Source organism: Acinonyx jubatus, chromosome E1 (genome assembly GCF_027475565.1).
Source record: "Acinonyx jubatus isolate Ajub_Pintada_27869175 chromosome E1, VMU_Ajub_asm_v1.0, whole genome shotgun sequence".
In the NCBI taxonomy this organism is placed as follows: Eukaryota; Metazoa; Chordata; class Mammalia; order Carnivora; family Felidae; genus Acinonyx; species Acinonyx jubatus.
In genome coordinates, this window is record NC_069397.1 from 12,113,506 (window position 1) to 12,129,138 (window position 15,633).

Here is a 15,633-nt window from a genome sequence, read left to right on the forward strand (position 1 = left end):
AAGAGGAGGGGGCCAAAGAGCAGTGAGCCCATCACAGGACATGAGGAAACGTGGGGTGTGTGGACTCCCCCACACTCAGAGCAGTCGCTAGACTGGTCCAAACCAAGCACAAGGTCTGGCTGCGGACCTTGGCGGGGTTCCCGTCACGACAAAGTGTGCCCAGGCATCCATACAGTGTGGCCACTCATCCACCGTGCCCTTTTCAGCTGCCGTCATTAGGAACAGAAGAGCTGGCCAGATTTCGGAAGAAAATGTAGCTTTATTACGACATAGGAAAGACTACAAGCCATTAAGGTAGAAGGGTCGACAGTTCCTTAAAATGACAGGTAAGAGGGGGGTGTAAACATCTTGGTAATAAAATCCACAGCACGATCATTGGAATCTTTTTCTCACGATTTCTTTTTCTCACGATTTTCGTTTTCAAGGTTATAGTAAATGAAACAGTCACTTGAATCGTCAAAAGAATGGCCATTTTACCCGGTGAGAGCAGACACACCAAGCCAAACTACAACAGCCCGGGGCGACGTGTCGTGGGGGCGGGGGCGCTGCCGCAGAAAGGAGACCTCAGACTGTCCTTCGCCCTGCAGCAGAGGCCCGGCCGCTCGGGCCGCCTGCCCCGCTGCCCCGGCCCGGACACTGCTCAGAACGCACAGCAGACTCTGAAGATGGAAAGCTGGTCTCACCGTGGAGCATGGAAATGATTGCCAACATCTCAGAAAGGCAGGGTGTTTTAAAAACACTGGTGGGGGTGCGGGGGTGGGGGGGGTGGGGAGGTCACCCAGTGATCCCTTAGTGTCAGACGCACTTGGTAATGACCTGAACACCTATACAGGGGTGGTTACTAGGAAATGAGAAAGCCATTTTCTGGAATTTCACAGCTGGATCGGGAGCAAAAGGAAAAATTCCCAGGTCCGTCACGGAGGATTTTGTTCCTAACGTGGCAAATTCACACGAAAACGCCGACGGCAGGATGCCCTGCTGGCAGCACGGGGAGAGGGCAACCCCTGCGGTAACAGCTTGGCCAGTTCTTCCTGCCACAGGGGGGCTTCCCGGCACAGGCAGAGAGCGCCAGGGCCAAAGGGAAGGCAGAGGATTCATTTGGGTATAAGCATTTGATGTCTACAAAAGATTAACGTGGCCTGTCTGTCCCCAGTCCTCCTGTTCTTGGAGCAGCCGAGCTCCTGAACACGAGCAGTGACAGACGGGGGAAGCAGGGCTGGCCAGACCACAGGGAACCTGCCAGAAAACCCAGAACAATCCAGTAAAGCCAGGCCACAAGGCAGCAAAGCACATGGCTCGGAACTCTGCAGGCCAAGTCAGCTCTTCTCCCAGGGTGCTCCTTATTAACGGGCAACGGCTCTCCCCAAAAGACATCTTCACAACACAGCCGGCCTCTCTCTCTCTCTCACACACACAGACTCAGCACACGTGGCCATTTCTGGAAATCTGCACCCATCCGTGTTTCTGAGGACGCCTGCTATCTTCAAACACTTATTCCTAAAATGAGAATGAACTGAGCAAGTGCTTTAAAAACTGCATCACTAGGGAGTTCGTCACGTGTGATGCTGCTGCAGCAGATGACTGCTGTTTCATGTATTCTAGTGTCTTCTATGCTGAGCAGTAACTACTCCACTCCTGCTGCTGCTACCACTTCCTAAATTGACTAGGCGAATGAGCCGGATGTGGTCCACTGTGTCCGCACGGCCTGCCGGCTAAGAACAGTTTGTACATTTTTATGCAGCAGGAAAAAAAATTTCACGACATGTGAAAACTGTCCAATTTCAGCGTCCACGGGAAGGTCTCCTGGAACGCAGCCACACTCACGTCTTTATGTATTACCTATGGCAGAGACCACTTGGCCCACAAAGCCTGAAATATTTACCACCTGACTCTTTACGAAACGGCGTGCTGAGCCTGAAATAGGATTCTCCTCCTCTCCAGGAAAGAACATTCCACAGTTCAGATGCAGACCAGGCTCCCGGGACAAGCACTGCTTGTTGCACGAATCATATGCTAAAGCCAGCATTTCCTCCCCCACATCTCTGGGTTGGTAAGTTCTCAGAAGCGGACAATGTAAGCTTGGGTTTGGACAGACAGATGCATGCAAGGTATCTTACAAGGAACAATGCAAAGTGTTTCCATCTCCTCAAGCGGCTCCTCCCTCTCCCCACCAGCTCGATCACAAAGCCATTTTCTCCCTGCTACCATTCAAACTACACCAAATACAGAGCAGAGGCACACGGCAATGAGAGCAGACCCCACCGGGGGCCACTCCCGCTTCAGTCCCCCACGGGAGCCGCCAAGCGGCGACAGGACAAAGTATGAGGAAGGGAAACGAAGAAGCCACTGAAAACACTTCATTTACTCAAAAGATTAATATGACAGAGACACTTAGCTGCAGCCTGATTCTCCTCTGCTGCGTCTGCCTGGTTAAAACCAGGACACGGACACTTCCGGAGGGAAGGGCGGAGGGGAAGCAACAAAATCGGCCCCGATTCAGAAGCAAGATTCACTCTCGAGAGAATAAAGGAAAACAACCTCAACTTCAGTATAAATTCAGTAATTCATTCACGTTACTACCATTACGTTTATGAAAGTCACCATCGTGGAAAAAGAGAGAAAAGGGGAGGGAGGATTAGAAAGTGCCTATTTCTAAAAAAAAAAAAAAAAAAAAAAAAACAACAAACCAAGAGAGAACACCTGGGCTGACGCTTCCACATGCAGTTTGATGCTAAGTTATCTGCGGAACAGATGTGCCTGGAGACCCCAGGGAGTGTCTTCGGTTCCACAGGCTCTGGGGGGGGGGGGGGGGGGGGTTCTCTGTATCTGCTGACAAGACGGCGGCTAAGAGTTCCACACTATATATATATTTAATACTAAACTCACAGAGAGAAAGGTACTTGCAAAGTCCTTTGTCCTCACGCAGTGTCTTTGGCTCCTCTACTTTCCTGCTTTAATGGACCCATGATTTAAAAATGGACCCCCCCCCCACCCCGGCCCCCGCACATTTTCTTGAGGAGCACAGGAGACACCAGGGACGCGTCCACTCTGCCCCCGCCCACGCAGAGCACACCCGCCTTTAAATGCTTCCGTGGCCCGGTCCCCGGGGCCTCCTTCCGAGCGCAGCGAACGCCACGACCCCCCAGGCACCGACCCGGGCCGCCGCTGGGCCCAGGCCACGGAGGAAGCCGGCGCTCTTGGGGGCACTTCCGTGGGGGGGGAAGGTGGCGTCATGCAGTCGGGGAGGACGGGGACCATTCTGTGAGGCTCTGCCAACTCATCGCCCTCATCTCCCCCGTCCGGCCGCAGATAAGGCTACTCGTATTCCAGGAACTGTTTGTGGTAGAACAGCAGGTACCTGAGGAGGCGGAGACGAAAGCAAGCTTATGTTGTGACTCACGAGAAGGGAAAACAAAACCACCCCCCGCCACCTGCCACTGGCCTTGCACGGTGGCCTTGGCACACGCTGCCAGTCTGACTGCTTGCTTGGTTGGGTTTTGAGTCTTAGTTCCCAAGGGGGAGGGTCCTTGCCCCCGCCTAATGCTGGAGCCCCAAGCCCATCCTCCCACCGGCCCACCGGCAAGTCGTGAGCCCCATCAGTCCTGCCTCCCGCTTCTCTGGGTGAGACCCCGCAACGGCGTCTAGTCCAAACCCGCCCCTTTGGGTGGCCTCCTCAGGCCCACAAACCGTGCTCTCAACACAAATTCCACACCGATTCTAGCAAGAGGCCTCCCTGCTGCAAGTAAACACAAAGGGCAGATGCCTCACAGAGTTCACGGTGGCTCATCCCAGCCCACCCCTGGGGCTGGGATCCCACTGACAGTCTTAGGAGGAATAGGGATTTAACAAAGCGGGGGGCCAAGGAGGAATACGATGGGTAGAGAAGAACGAGCTCCCCGAGAACTGATGTGTCAGCTCACGTCGTGGGTAAAATAAATGACTGCGTGGTCTGAATGAAGGTACGATCCAGAGTGACCAAGAGGTATATCCTCTCCTGGCCAGCGACCGACCCAGGCTGGCGTCCTGTCCAGAACAAGCCTCATTACTTCAGCGACTGATGGTGAAAATCCCTGAATGGCTACACACTCGGGGAGTCAGCTGCTACCCAGACATACCCCTCGCTGTCCAGCACGTCCTCGATGCTGGCCTTGGTGATGATGGCATCGTCACATTTGAACCACTGATCCTTGTGCTGCCGGATGAAGCTGGTGTAGTGGCCGCTCTCCAAGGTCCCTTGGTGGTTAACTACCGCAAACAGGGAGTACCTAGCGTGGGAGCAAGTGAGGGGACAGAGGGTGTGGGGAGAGGGCGTGGTTAGCTCAGCGGTATCACGGTCGGAAACCACATAGTCTGAAGCGGCCAGAAGCCTGCAGTCAGTAGCCCCCTGACACTAAACGGGAACACCCCAGGAATGAGAGCTGGAGCACGGAGGGAAAGAAAGCCTGCCTAGCCCCACTTGGCTCTTGGGCTGCTTTGCGGGAACCACATTTAGTGGAAGTGGGGACAGCAATCCGTCCTGGGGGTACTGGAACCACGCTCTGCCTTGTGCTTTCTACCACACCACCAGTAAAAAGGGTGGTGGAGGAAACAACAGAGGCTTTGGGGCGCCTGGGTGGCTCAGCTGGTCAAGCGTCTGCTTTCAGCTCATGATCTCATGGTTCATGGGCTCGAGCCCCACGTCGGGGTCTACGCTGACAGCTCAGAGCCTGGAGCCTGCTTTGGATTCTGTGTCTCCCTCTCTCTTCCTCCCTGCCCCCACTCGTGCACGCTCTTGTGCTCTCTCTAAAATAAATTCAACATAAAAAAAAAAAAAAAAAAAAAGAACAGAGACCTTATTGCAATGCCAGTGAAGTAGAGGCCAAGAGGCCTACAATTCAGACTCCGAGCCTTCGCTCTAGAAATGCAGGGCCCTCGTGCATGCACAGAAGCCAGGAGAGACGGGTCAGGCTCCTACATCAGGGAGGTTTATGGTGCAGCTGTGAAAAGTCCTTTCCTAACAGGGCTTAAGCGTTTTCAACAGGGGTCGGGGGGCAGCAAGACAGGCAGCGGGCCAGGGGCCGAAAGAAACAGGAGGGCTGCCACCACGGGGCCCTCCCTGCCAGGCCTACCGGAGGTCCCGCACCTCCCCCCCCCCCCCCCACCTTGGAGATGCCCAGGGCAACCCCACAAGGTGCCACTTACTTATTGTCATTATTGAGACTATCCGTTGGCTGCTGGTACTGTCCGTTCATCCTGCTCTCCTTGCTGTAAGAAACAGGAGCAAGACTCAGCACCGTTGGAAATAATAACCAAGCAGACGCCTGGCTCAAATGGTGTACCACTACGACCGGGGCCTCCTACACCAGACGCGGCACCAGGTACGCTCCAGACATGCTTTCTAGGTCTTCCAGCAGCTCTCCCTTCTAGGGGCAGACTATCCCCAGGTGAAGGTGAGGCGATGGGAGGCTTAGGCTGGCGAACTGACCTGCCCAGAGCGTCTGCCACGAGGCGCAGAGCCAGCCCAGATCGAACTGACCCCATGTCCCGGCAAGGAACAGAGTCTTCCCCAGGCGCTTCCAAGGATGAGCGGCTGTGGCGACACCTTGCTGCCTCAGGCCAAGTTTGTGGTAATTTGTTACAGTGGCCTAGGAAACTAACACATGTCTACCATATTAGGGAAGGTTGCCCTTACTTGGAGGATAGATTTGAGGTGGTCTAGGATATCAAGACTTGAAAACAAGAGAAATGGAATCTACAACTGCAAAATCAACTGTGTTTATCTGTAGCCAACATCAGTCCCACCGGCGATCATGCCGTTTGCTCGCGGTGATCCCACCTCGACAACCTGCCAAGTCTGAAACCTGATCGAGGATCACTAGGGAGAACCCAAAGCCGAAGCAGCACATCTGAGGAAACTAAAATGTGTCTTGGGTCAAGATCAGGATAACAATTCCGTTTCAGCACGTATGGATATATCAATGTCTAAACCGGCTCATCGGGACCCCAGTGCCAATCACTGACCCCATAGAACCACACCCTCCTGATCACAGACACGGCTTAACAAACCCTTTCATACCTGGACGCCATGAAGGGGGTCATGTCCAGTTCCAGGGGAAAGGACACATATGTGGTGATCTTCCTCCTCAGTTTGGCCGAGTGTTCAAATCGCTACAGAAATTTGGGGTGGGGGTGGGGGGAGAGAAGGAAGAGGATGAAGCTTTACGGGTTTCCCCTGATGGTGCCTCTCTGTGCACTCCCAAAAGTGGGCTTTCCCTTTCTGAATTGCCCTTCGGCCACGTCTAGAGCTAACAGATTCAGCAACATGATATTAATCCATACAAATCTAATTTATACAGTTCAAAAACGAAGTCTTGAAACGATGGGATTGTTCAAAGTGATCGACACCAAGCGTACAAAAAAGTAATCCTACGACAAACCCGGCAAAGTGCAAGGTAGTAGACAACAGAATACCCGTAACGTCTGGGAGCAAAAAGGAACATACTGTTCTTTTCACCAGACAAAGACATTCCTCTGCCTAGACTCGGGCCACCAAATCCAGCTAGAAAGCCAGGAATGGTTCGGTTTTGTTTTTTGTTTTTGAAAGGGCCATAAAATAAAACAAAGATTAGAAAACAAAGATTCTGTGTGGCTGTGAAACCTAAAATATTTACTGTCTGACCCTTTACAGAAAAAGCTGACCCACCCCTGGATTGGATCATAATGCTAAGGGTCTTGTTTGCTTTTAAAAAGTAAAAGGACAACAGAAAACTGATGTCGAGGGGGGAAGAATCCGGGTGGGAGGAGAAGTAAAATTTTAAACCCCCCCCCACCCCAGTAGAGCAACTCACATCCTATTTTCATCATGAAGTCATTACTTTCGTTTACCACAAGCCTCTCTGGGCAACAGAAGACAGGGAGAGAGTTCCAACTTACCACCCTCTGGTTTCTCCAGTGTTCTTTCCCGAGTCACCGCAGTTACAAGACATACTTCCTGCACCAGACCAAGAGGCTCTCAGTTGTACTGGGGATTAAATATGGAGTCTGCCACTGGAACACTTACTTTGAGATGAAAGCAGGCTACGATGGGCAGCTTCTTCATGGTGAGCTGCTTAGTGGACTCCTGGTAGCTATGGCAGCCGCTACACTTGATCTTGGCGCTGCTTCCTAAGTGCTCTGGTCTCGTGAATCTATGAGACATTTGTATTTTTAGGAGAAAAAGGTGGGAGGGGTGAGAAAAGGAAAAGACAGAAAAGAATCATTTGACCGCTTTTGATCGGCTAATTTCCCTACTTAAAAACATGCGTATAGTTAGGGGTGTTTGGATTTCAGAAAAAGGAGATGACGCTCACACAAAAACTGTACACAGATGTTTTGAGCAGCCTTACCTGCTTTAATAGCAAAACAAAAAACAAAGAAAAACCACGAAAGAAGCAACCCAGATGTTCCTTAGTGTACGAAAGGTTACGTGACACCATGGAATACTGCTAGTCGGGAACAGAGAGGGACAAACTATGGATCCACACAACCGGAAGAATCTCCAGAGAATTACGACTGGGGAGGCAAATGGGGCCCTAAAATTACATGTCCTAGGGTTCCGTTTACAGAACATTCTTGGAATCCTGAATTTACAGAAATGGAGAACAGATTCCCGCTGCCAGGGGTTAAGAGACAGCAGCGGTGGGAGGGCAGGAGGAGTGGCTGTGAGTCGCGATGCAGGGCTGGGTACCAACGTCAGTACCGTGGTTGCGATCTTGAACTCTGATCTTCCAAGATGTCACCACTGGGGGAAATGGTAAAGAGTAAAGGGTATCCAGTTATTTCAGATAAATGCATGTGAATCTGTCTCTCAAAAGTTAAATCCAAACAATGGGGAAACGAACATTTTCTAGTGGTGAAGACAGATCACAACATAGAATAGAAAGGTTGCACTAGGTAAGTCGGCAAGCATTCCTGTCACAGGTGGTGGTTACTAGAGGGAAAAACGCATGAAACAGGATGTTTCAATAGGACTTATGCCAAATTTTTTAAGTCTAAAGCTGAAAAACAAATAAAATTCACGTTCTCACATGGGGCCTGGAAATTCTTTCTTTATGCTTTGGAAATTCTGTGATCTCACCAGGGGCACGACGACGGCCCCTTATGACCAACGCTGGCCCTGCCTGCCCCATGTACTGCCCAGGAAGTGGAAATCTGAGGAGAGCAGTTAGATCTCATTGGGGAGAAGAAGGACGGAACAAGGCATCTGTGTTTACTGTAACCTGCGAGAACTAGCCCACAAAGGCAATCAACAAAATCCAGAGTGTGCATAATTCTGTGGAAAACGAGCTTCTCGGCACAGAAACAGCAAGAAAACAGAAGGGGGAGCGGAAGCCTACGGATTGGGAAGGGACCTGTGAAAGCAAGCAACCAAATGTAATGTGTGGTCCTAGTCTGGGATCCTGATTTGAACAAAGTGCACAAAATAGTTTTTTATAAAAACAATCAGGGTAGTTTGAATACTGGATACCTGACTGGAGGAGAGAAGAATGCACCTGTGTTTAGAGTGAAGACTTTGGATGTACCTGAATCGTCACAACCCCACCCCACGCACGATCCAATTTTCCAACTCAAAACAGTTTGGCCCCATCCCAACCCGACTGCTCAGAGCCACCCCAGGGACCGCACCCGCCTCCCTAGCGTCTCCACAAGCTGGTCCAGCCAGCACTGGCAATGGCAGGCCCAGGCTCGAGTACTCAGACCATGCGTCACTACTGAGCAGAGAGCACTGTGCGCTGAGGAAGAACACTGACTTCTAGATCTGGAAGCCCGATGCCAACCCACAGCTAAAATTAGGCCTAGACTCTGCTGGTCTGCAAACATTCAGAAAGGCGATCGACGGCGGAAAGCAAGCGCCCAGGGCAACAAACCTACCAGGCCTGGCTGCAAAGAACACTTCCTTGATGGAGCCCCCGACCCGCACCATCCTCGCCAGAGAAGGAACGAAAGCCAGACACTCTGCTCCGTAACAGGCTCCAACTCCCCAAAACGCAGCGTTCTGTGGCTTGTCAGTCAGACCGCGGGTGAAACATTCCATCTCTCCTCAAATCTGATTCACACACTTTATGCCAATTATATTCACTTGACTACCTATTCTTGATTAAGCTACTGACCAATAAGCACACTGCTTCTCACGATGAGACGCTTATACAATGTGCACCAACGGGGGTGCCTGGGCAGCTAAGTCGGTTAAGTGTCCGATCTCGGCTCAGGTCATGATCTCACAGCTCGTGAGTTCGAGCCCCGTGTGGGGCTCTGTGCTGACAGCTCAGAGACTGGAGCCTGCTTCAGATTCTGTGTCTCCCTCTCTCTCTGCCCCTCTCCCACTTGTACATGCTCTCTCTTCTCTCTCAAAAAATAAAAATAAAAATTAAAAATAAAATAAAATGTGCATGTTAAGTCAAGAGTCATCTTTTGAGGTTTTCCCATTTTTAATTCTTCCGGAAGTTCCTAATCATCTGTCATTTTTCTTTCCATGTGCAGTGCCCCTAAGCTGAAACACGCCTGCCCCCACCCAAATCCCTGTCATCTCTGCCAAACTATGTGAACTTTCTGACACGAAATATGTCAACCAAACCTGCTTCAGCGCCAAGAAAATGTACTGAACAAGTCCCACGGTGCCAGACACGAAGAGGATTTGGCTTCAAATTCACATAGCCGTAAGTAAAGAATGGAAGGACGACAGAGCCCAGGTCACAGATCTTGTCAATTATGTATCCGGCTCACCCTCCACTCGTGTTCGGGGAAATTCCAAACCTAGGTGGGAGGCAGGGCTGTCTCCCTTTATGGAGGTTTACCACAAAGGCCAGGTCATTGCTTTTCCCACCCACCTGCATGGTGGGCACACGACCTAGGCTTGACCAGCCGGATGCCCGTCATTAGGCCTGGAAAAATCTGGAAAAATCATACTAAAGAAGCAAGTGCAGGAAGAACTTGTACTGTCAGGGAGCAGCATCTCAACTGCACCTGAGGGCAGCCGGCCCAGCAGCGGGCTGCACCTTCCGGATGCTGGTCGCCGAGCCTCTTCTGGAGACCACCCGCTTGCTGAGCAGGCTTTTCTTTAGCCTTCCTGTGGATTCTGCGAACTCCCTAGTACCTTTACCCGCTTAAGCTCACCAGAGTCCATTTCTGCCGTCTGCCGCCTCGAAAGCCCTCCGGCCTGGCATACGCGGGCACGCACTCACTCGCGTGTCTACGAGACGCCCATCGCCACGGGAGGGGCCGCGGGGGCGCACAGAGGTGGTATGAGGCCGTCTCCTCCGCACCGAGAAGACACAGCACGTAAACGCAGCAGAACTGAGAGCAACACAAAGAGTCGGAGCCCAGAGAAAGGGGGACATGGAAACCTAGAAAAGCGACAGGCCCGTCTCAGGAAGGCCTTCGTGGTCCCGCTGAGAGTCCACCTCCTCCGCAAAGGGTTCAGGGCACACAGTGAGCGCTCCCTCAGGCCAGCTACAGAGGGGTGACCGCCTCCTAGCCGCGCCCGCACTTGCTGAAGACTCAGGAGGGAGGGTCTCTGCAGCCACGGAATTACAAACACCTCCGCCGGCTTCGTCATCTACTCCCACAGCGGAACTGGAAAAGGGACTCTTTGCAAGCGACACAAACTGGAGACAGATGTGCTCCTCCGCCTCTTCTTGGCCACTCGGGCAGGGACCTGGATCCGCGGCACTCCTGCTCCTGACCTGGCACTCCCTGTGCATCTCAGCTTGCCGAGTGCTCCCTCCCTGCCTCTGCACTGTGGGCAACCTTCCAGTTTTACTGAAATTCATAACTAAGTTCAACGGAGTTGTAAAGACTCCCTTGGAAAATGGTGGGGTGTTTTGCTTTGAGCATTCGCTTGTTGTCCAAATTACAAGTCTGATGCCCCATTTACATCTGGACCTATCAGTGTGACAAAGCCGATGCACTGAAAATTCTACACATGCGCCTTTGGGCCTGCTGACGTACAGGGCAAGATAAATGCCATGAAGCTTAACCCTCTTTTTAAGGAACACCTCCGCCCAAGAACGTATCTACAGCCACCTTTAATTCAACAAAGGTTGTCGAACACTAAACTCAATTAAAATAAAGCGTGGGAAGGGCTTCCGTTCCACAACATTGCAGGTGACACCAGCTACCTTAACACGTTTCACAGCAACCCTGCCCTAAACCTCAGCACTTGTCGAAATCGGTGGTGTGGTAAAGGGACACACACAACACCACAATAGGCGAATCGCCTCCAGGAAGGGCCATGTGCCACAGCGGGGGGCCAGACTCCGGTGCAGAGCATTAGTCCCAGAAGGTGAGGGAACTTCAACTTCTGCTCTGTGGCTCCCTGTTAACGGACACGGGGCGGGGCGGGGCGGGGAGCGGGGGTAAGCAGCCGTGCCACACACAGGCTACAAGCAAAGCCGGCTACATGGAAATCTCTAGTCATCGTGCAAACATGTGACAGACCACGGGAGCCACCTGCAGGCTGTCACATCTTTCCTTGTTGTCTACACAGGACATGTGAACAAAAATACTACTGGGGCCCTGGGGTAGCCCTGAATTTATCAGGACTTTACTCTGACCAACCACTACCCCAAAGAGCCTCAAGGCAAGGAGAGACAAGTGCCTGCAAGGAGAGACCATTCTTCTTCTACAAAAGCGCGGGCGGCTTTCTTACCTTCGCAAGCAGTCCGTGAGCGTAGTGGTTCCCGCTACGTGGCTTTCCCCATTCACCACGCTGCCCTCGCTGCCCGGGCTCAGGGGCCAGAACGGGGTGGAGGAGCCAGGCAGGTCTAAACTGATGTCCCAGAAGGGGTCAATGGTGGTGGAGACTCCACTAGAAGCAAGAGGAGATAAACGCAGAGGTGAGAAGGGACAGCCATGCACCTTCAGGGGCACCCCCTGGCGGACGGCACCTTGACGTCCTCTCACAGCTCTGCCCTTTCATCCAAAGGGCATCGAAGGTCAGAAAACACACTGAGTGCCCCCACACACCACGTCCTGGGCCCCCAAGGTGGCCCTACAGAGGAACAGCACGTAAACCTCTTAAGGCAAAGGTTGCTCCTAAAGCAACCATTTCCAAACCCAGGAGATCATCACAATCATTTTGGGGTTTTTGTGAAAAATAGAAAACTTCTGGGCCCCACGTCCAGAGACTCTGAGTTGATGGATGTGCGGCCGCAGCATCCGAGAACCGTAGAATGTTTGCCTGGGAGCTGGAAACCGCGGGCCTAGGTGGAATGGAGACATCAAGCACACCTAACGTGGAGAGAACACCGACCAGGCACAGCCCCACAGCCGGACAGCGGCATTTAATGCTCTATTTAACAAACCGCTTCCCTCTAGCGGAGAGGTTTATTTTAAAGGACACAGAAAGGAAACTCACAGACTGGAATGTTACTACAAATATTTAAGCAGGGTATTGGGACCCCTGGGTGGCTCAGTCGGTTAAGTGTTGGACTCCGGCTCAGGTCACAATCTCATAGTTTGTGAGTTCGAGCCCCGCATCGGGCTCTCTACTGTCAGCGCAGAGCCTGCTTGGGATCCTCTGTCTCCCTCTCTCGCTGCCCCTCCCCAGCTCGCACTCTTTCTCTCTTGCTCTCAAAAATAAACGTTAAAAAAATAAAATAAAATAAACAGGATATTAATCCCAGACAACCTCCTGCTGAAGGAGATCAGCAACACAGAGCCAACGAGGAGGTTCTTCAAAACTGTAAGTCTAGGGGCACCTGGGTGGCTCAGTTGGTTGAGCGTCCCACTTTGGCTCAAGTCACGATCTCACGGGCCCCACTTCTGCTGTCAGTGCAGAGCCCACTTCAGATCCTCTGTCTCCTCTCTCTGCCCCTCTCCTGCTTGCGCACTCTTAAAAATAAATAAAACTTTTAAAAAAGAAGGAAAAACTGTGAGTCTAAACACTGCTTAGAGCAATGGCCCACGATGACACAAGCTGTGTCACAGAAAACGGGGTTCGTAACAGGCAAACTGTTCCCCTTCTGGTATCTAGTCCATCCTATACAAAGTGCAAGTGGTAATCCCATAGGTTCTGAAATAATTTTAATGGATCATGACTAGGGTTTTTTAAAAAACTGAAAAAAAAAAAAAAAACAAACCAGGAGCATGAGCTGAGGTCGAAAGGGAGGGTTCCTGCAACCTCGCCAGTCAGTGCCTTCTTGAAGCTCCTGGAAATAAAAGCTCTGCATGCCAAGCAGAGGCTCCAGCTGTAAAGAATCAGGGACGCTACTCTGGAGAAAATGGAAAAGGAAACCGTAAAATAAAAAGCTCCACTCTGGAGCACGTGTGCCAAGAATCTGCCGTGTGCGCCCCAGCCCCCCCCGGAAGGCAGGGCTCTTATTCAGCTCCTGGTGTCAGGGACACCGGCGAGCAGAGATGTGGGGGGGGGGGGGGGGGGGGGGTTGGACACAAGAACAAAGGTGGCCTCAGCACGAAGGGCCGCTGGTCCCTGGGGACCCTGCTCTGGACGACCTGCTAATGAGCATCTTCTCTACTGGAGCCATTTTATCTCAACACATCTGGTGACTTGGCTGCTTACACTGAACCTCTCCTTCTACAATGGCATATGACCCAGCCATCAGAAAGAATGAAATCTTGGCATCTGTAATGACATGGATGCAGCTAGAGAGTATGACGCTAAGCGAAATAAGCCAGCCAGAGAAAGACAAATACCATATGATTTCACCCCTATGTAGAATCTGAGAAACAAAACAGATGAACACAGGGGAAGGGGGAAAACAAAAGAGAAAGGGAAGGAAACCACAAGAGACTTAACTGTAGAGAACTGAGCATTGGAGGGAGGTGGGTGGGGATGGGGGGTGGGCTAGATGGGGGATGGGTATTAGCTAAGGAGGCAACTGTTGGGATGAGCATGGGGCGCTATGTGTAAGTGATGAATCACTGAATTGTGTATCTGAAGCCTATTTTACCACACGTGTGAACTAACTAGAACTTAAATAAAAACTTAAAAAAAATTATAAATTTCGAGAATTGTATGTTCCACAAAAGTAAAAAGTAAGTATCAAATCAAAATTATCAATCTAAAAAAATAACAGAATCTGCTTCACATCTGCTTGCTGCTGCAGATGCTCCTCTATAAGGACCAAACGTTCTTTTTTTTCTCTTTTAATGTTTATTTTTGAAGGAGTATGAGCAGGGAAGGGGAAGGGAGGGGACGGAGGATCCGAAGCGGGCTCTGCGCTGACAGCAGAGAGCCCGACACGGGACCTGAACTCACGAACTGTGAGATCAGGACATGAGCTGAAGTCAGATGCTTAACCGACTAAGCCACCCACGCACCCCACCAAACATTGTATTTATCCGCACATCACCAAAAAGGCGCTGTGGTGGCACCAACTTTTAGCTCTAAATATGAAACTTTTTAAGTTTGAGAGAGAGAGTACACATGCGTGCACGCACACACAGAAGGGGCGGGGTGGGTGTGGGGGGGAGAAAGAATCCCAAGCAAGCCCCACGCTGTCCGCGCGGAGACCGACAGGGGGCTCCAACTCATGAACCACGAGATCCTGACCTGAAACCAAGAGTCACGCTTAACCAACTGAACCACTCAGGCGCCCCTCTAAGTGTAAAACTTTTAAAAACTGTGCAGAACGCAGCAGCTTCGGCGGCCAAACACGTGCCACGATGTTCAACAAGCAGCACCCAGAGTAAAGTCGGCCTCACCGACAGGCCCTGGGGTCCCACATCACGGTCTGGCCGGCACGGCCCCGACAGCTTTCCGTGTTCCAGAAGAACCCTCGGTGCAGTGCGGGACGCCTCGCACTTACTGGCAGACTTGGCAGGTGACGTCCGACTGCAGTCCGCCCGTGAAGATCTGGTCTATGATGCAGTTGCAGTGGTTGGGGTTGTTGGCCTTCTTCCCGTTGTCATCACCTGGGGAAAGACCGCAGCTGTGTGATCTGCAGCTGTGCCCCCAGAGTCCGCACGTTTCCGGGAGCCACAACCCAAGGGGCAAGGCCATTCGCCTACAGAGGCGTGAGGAAGCCAGAAGCGCCGACGCTTTCGAAAGGGCACAGGAAGATACGTCAAAGAGGGAGACTTGGCAGGAAAAGAGGAGACAACCCGGCTGGCTTATTCTCAATTCTCTTCCTTGTCTCCACTCCCTAAGATCTGCTTGGCTTCTACCTTGGCACCAAAACGTCTCTAATGCCCAATAGCTGGGGAGAGTTACGGATTCCCTCTTCCCCGTATGGGATGACCGAAGAGTTTCGCGGTGGCGTGGCCCGGTGGACTGTGCCTGTGGTGAGCCCAGGGAAGCCCCCCCCTTCCCTGCGCTAGTCCTGCCCGGGGCCCTGACTTCTGGAAGCTCTTCTCGTCAGCTCCTGCTCTCCGGAACCTCAAGAACAGCTCTGCTTTCCTTCCGATCGGTTGGACCGCGATACGTACTATTCCCATCCTCTCTACTTCGATGTGTATGCACATACGGGGGTACCAAGCTTACGTGATGGAGCACGGCACACATTAAGAAATACTGTAACTACATACCATGGAACTTTCATTCAACTAGACCACGGGGATAGACTATTTGTGCCTATCTGTATATATCAAAAAGGTCAAATTATCACACAGGAATAAAGGATGCGCATTAGGTCTTTTGACAGCAAGAAGACACAG

The 15,633-nt window shown here is 51.8% G+C and overlaps 1 protein-coding gene across 1 annotated transcript in view; it reads right to left on the reverse strand.

Moving 5' to 3' along the window:
• Nucleotides 1-239: 239 nt before the first annotated feature.
• The window catches only part of USP22 (ubiquitin specific peptidase 22), a 44,701-nt gene continuing 29,307 nt past the window's right edge, over nucleotides 240-15,633 (reverse strand). The window contains exons 7-13 of the mRNA XM_027047539.2: nucleotides 14,787-14,892; nucleotides 11,666-11,824; nucleotides 7,040-7,166; nucleotides 6,056-6,147; nucleotides 5,182-5,244; nucleotides 4,116-4,265; nucleotides 240-3,358 (exon numbers count right to left, since the gene is read on the reverse strand). Coding sequence (XP_026903340.1) covers nucleotides 3,316-3,358; nucleotides 4,116-4,265; nucleotides 5,182-5,244; nucleotides 6,056-6,147; nucleotides 7,040-7,166; nucleotides 11,666-11,824; nucleotides 14,787-14,892 — 740 coding nt within the window. The 3' untranslated portion in view covers nucleotides 240-3,315. The remainder of the gene's footprint in view (nucleotides 3,359-4,115; nucleotides 4,266-5,181; nucleotides 5,245-6,055; nucleotides 6,148-7,039; nucleotides 7,167-11,665; nucleotides 11,825-14,786; nucleotides 14,893-15,633) is intronic.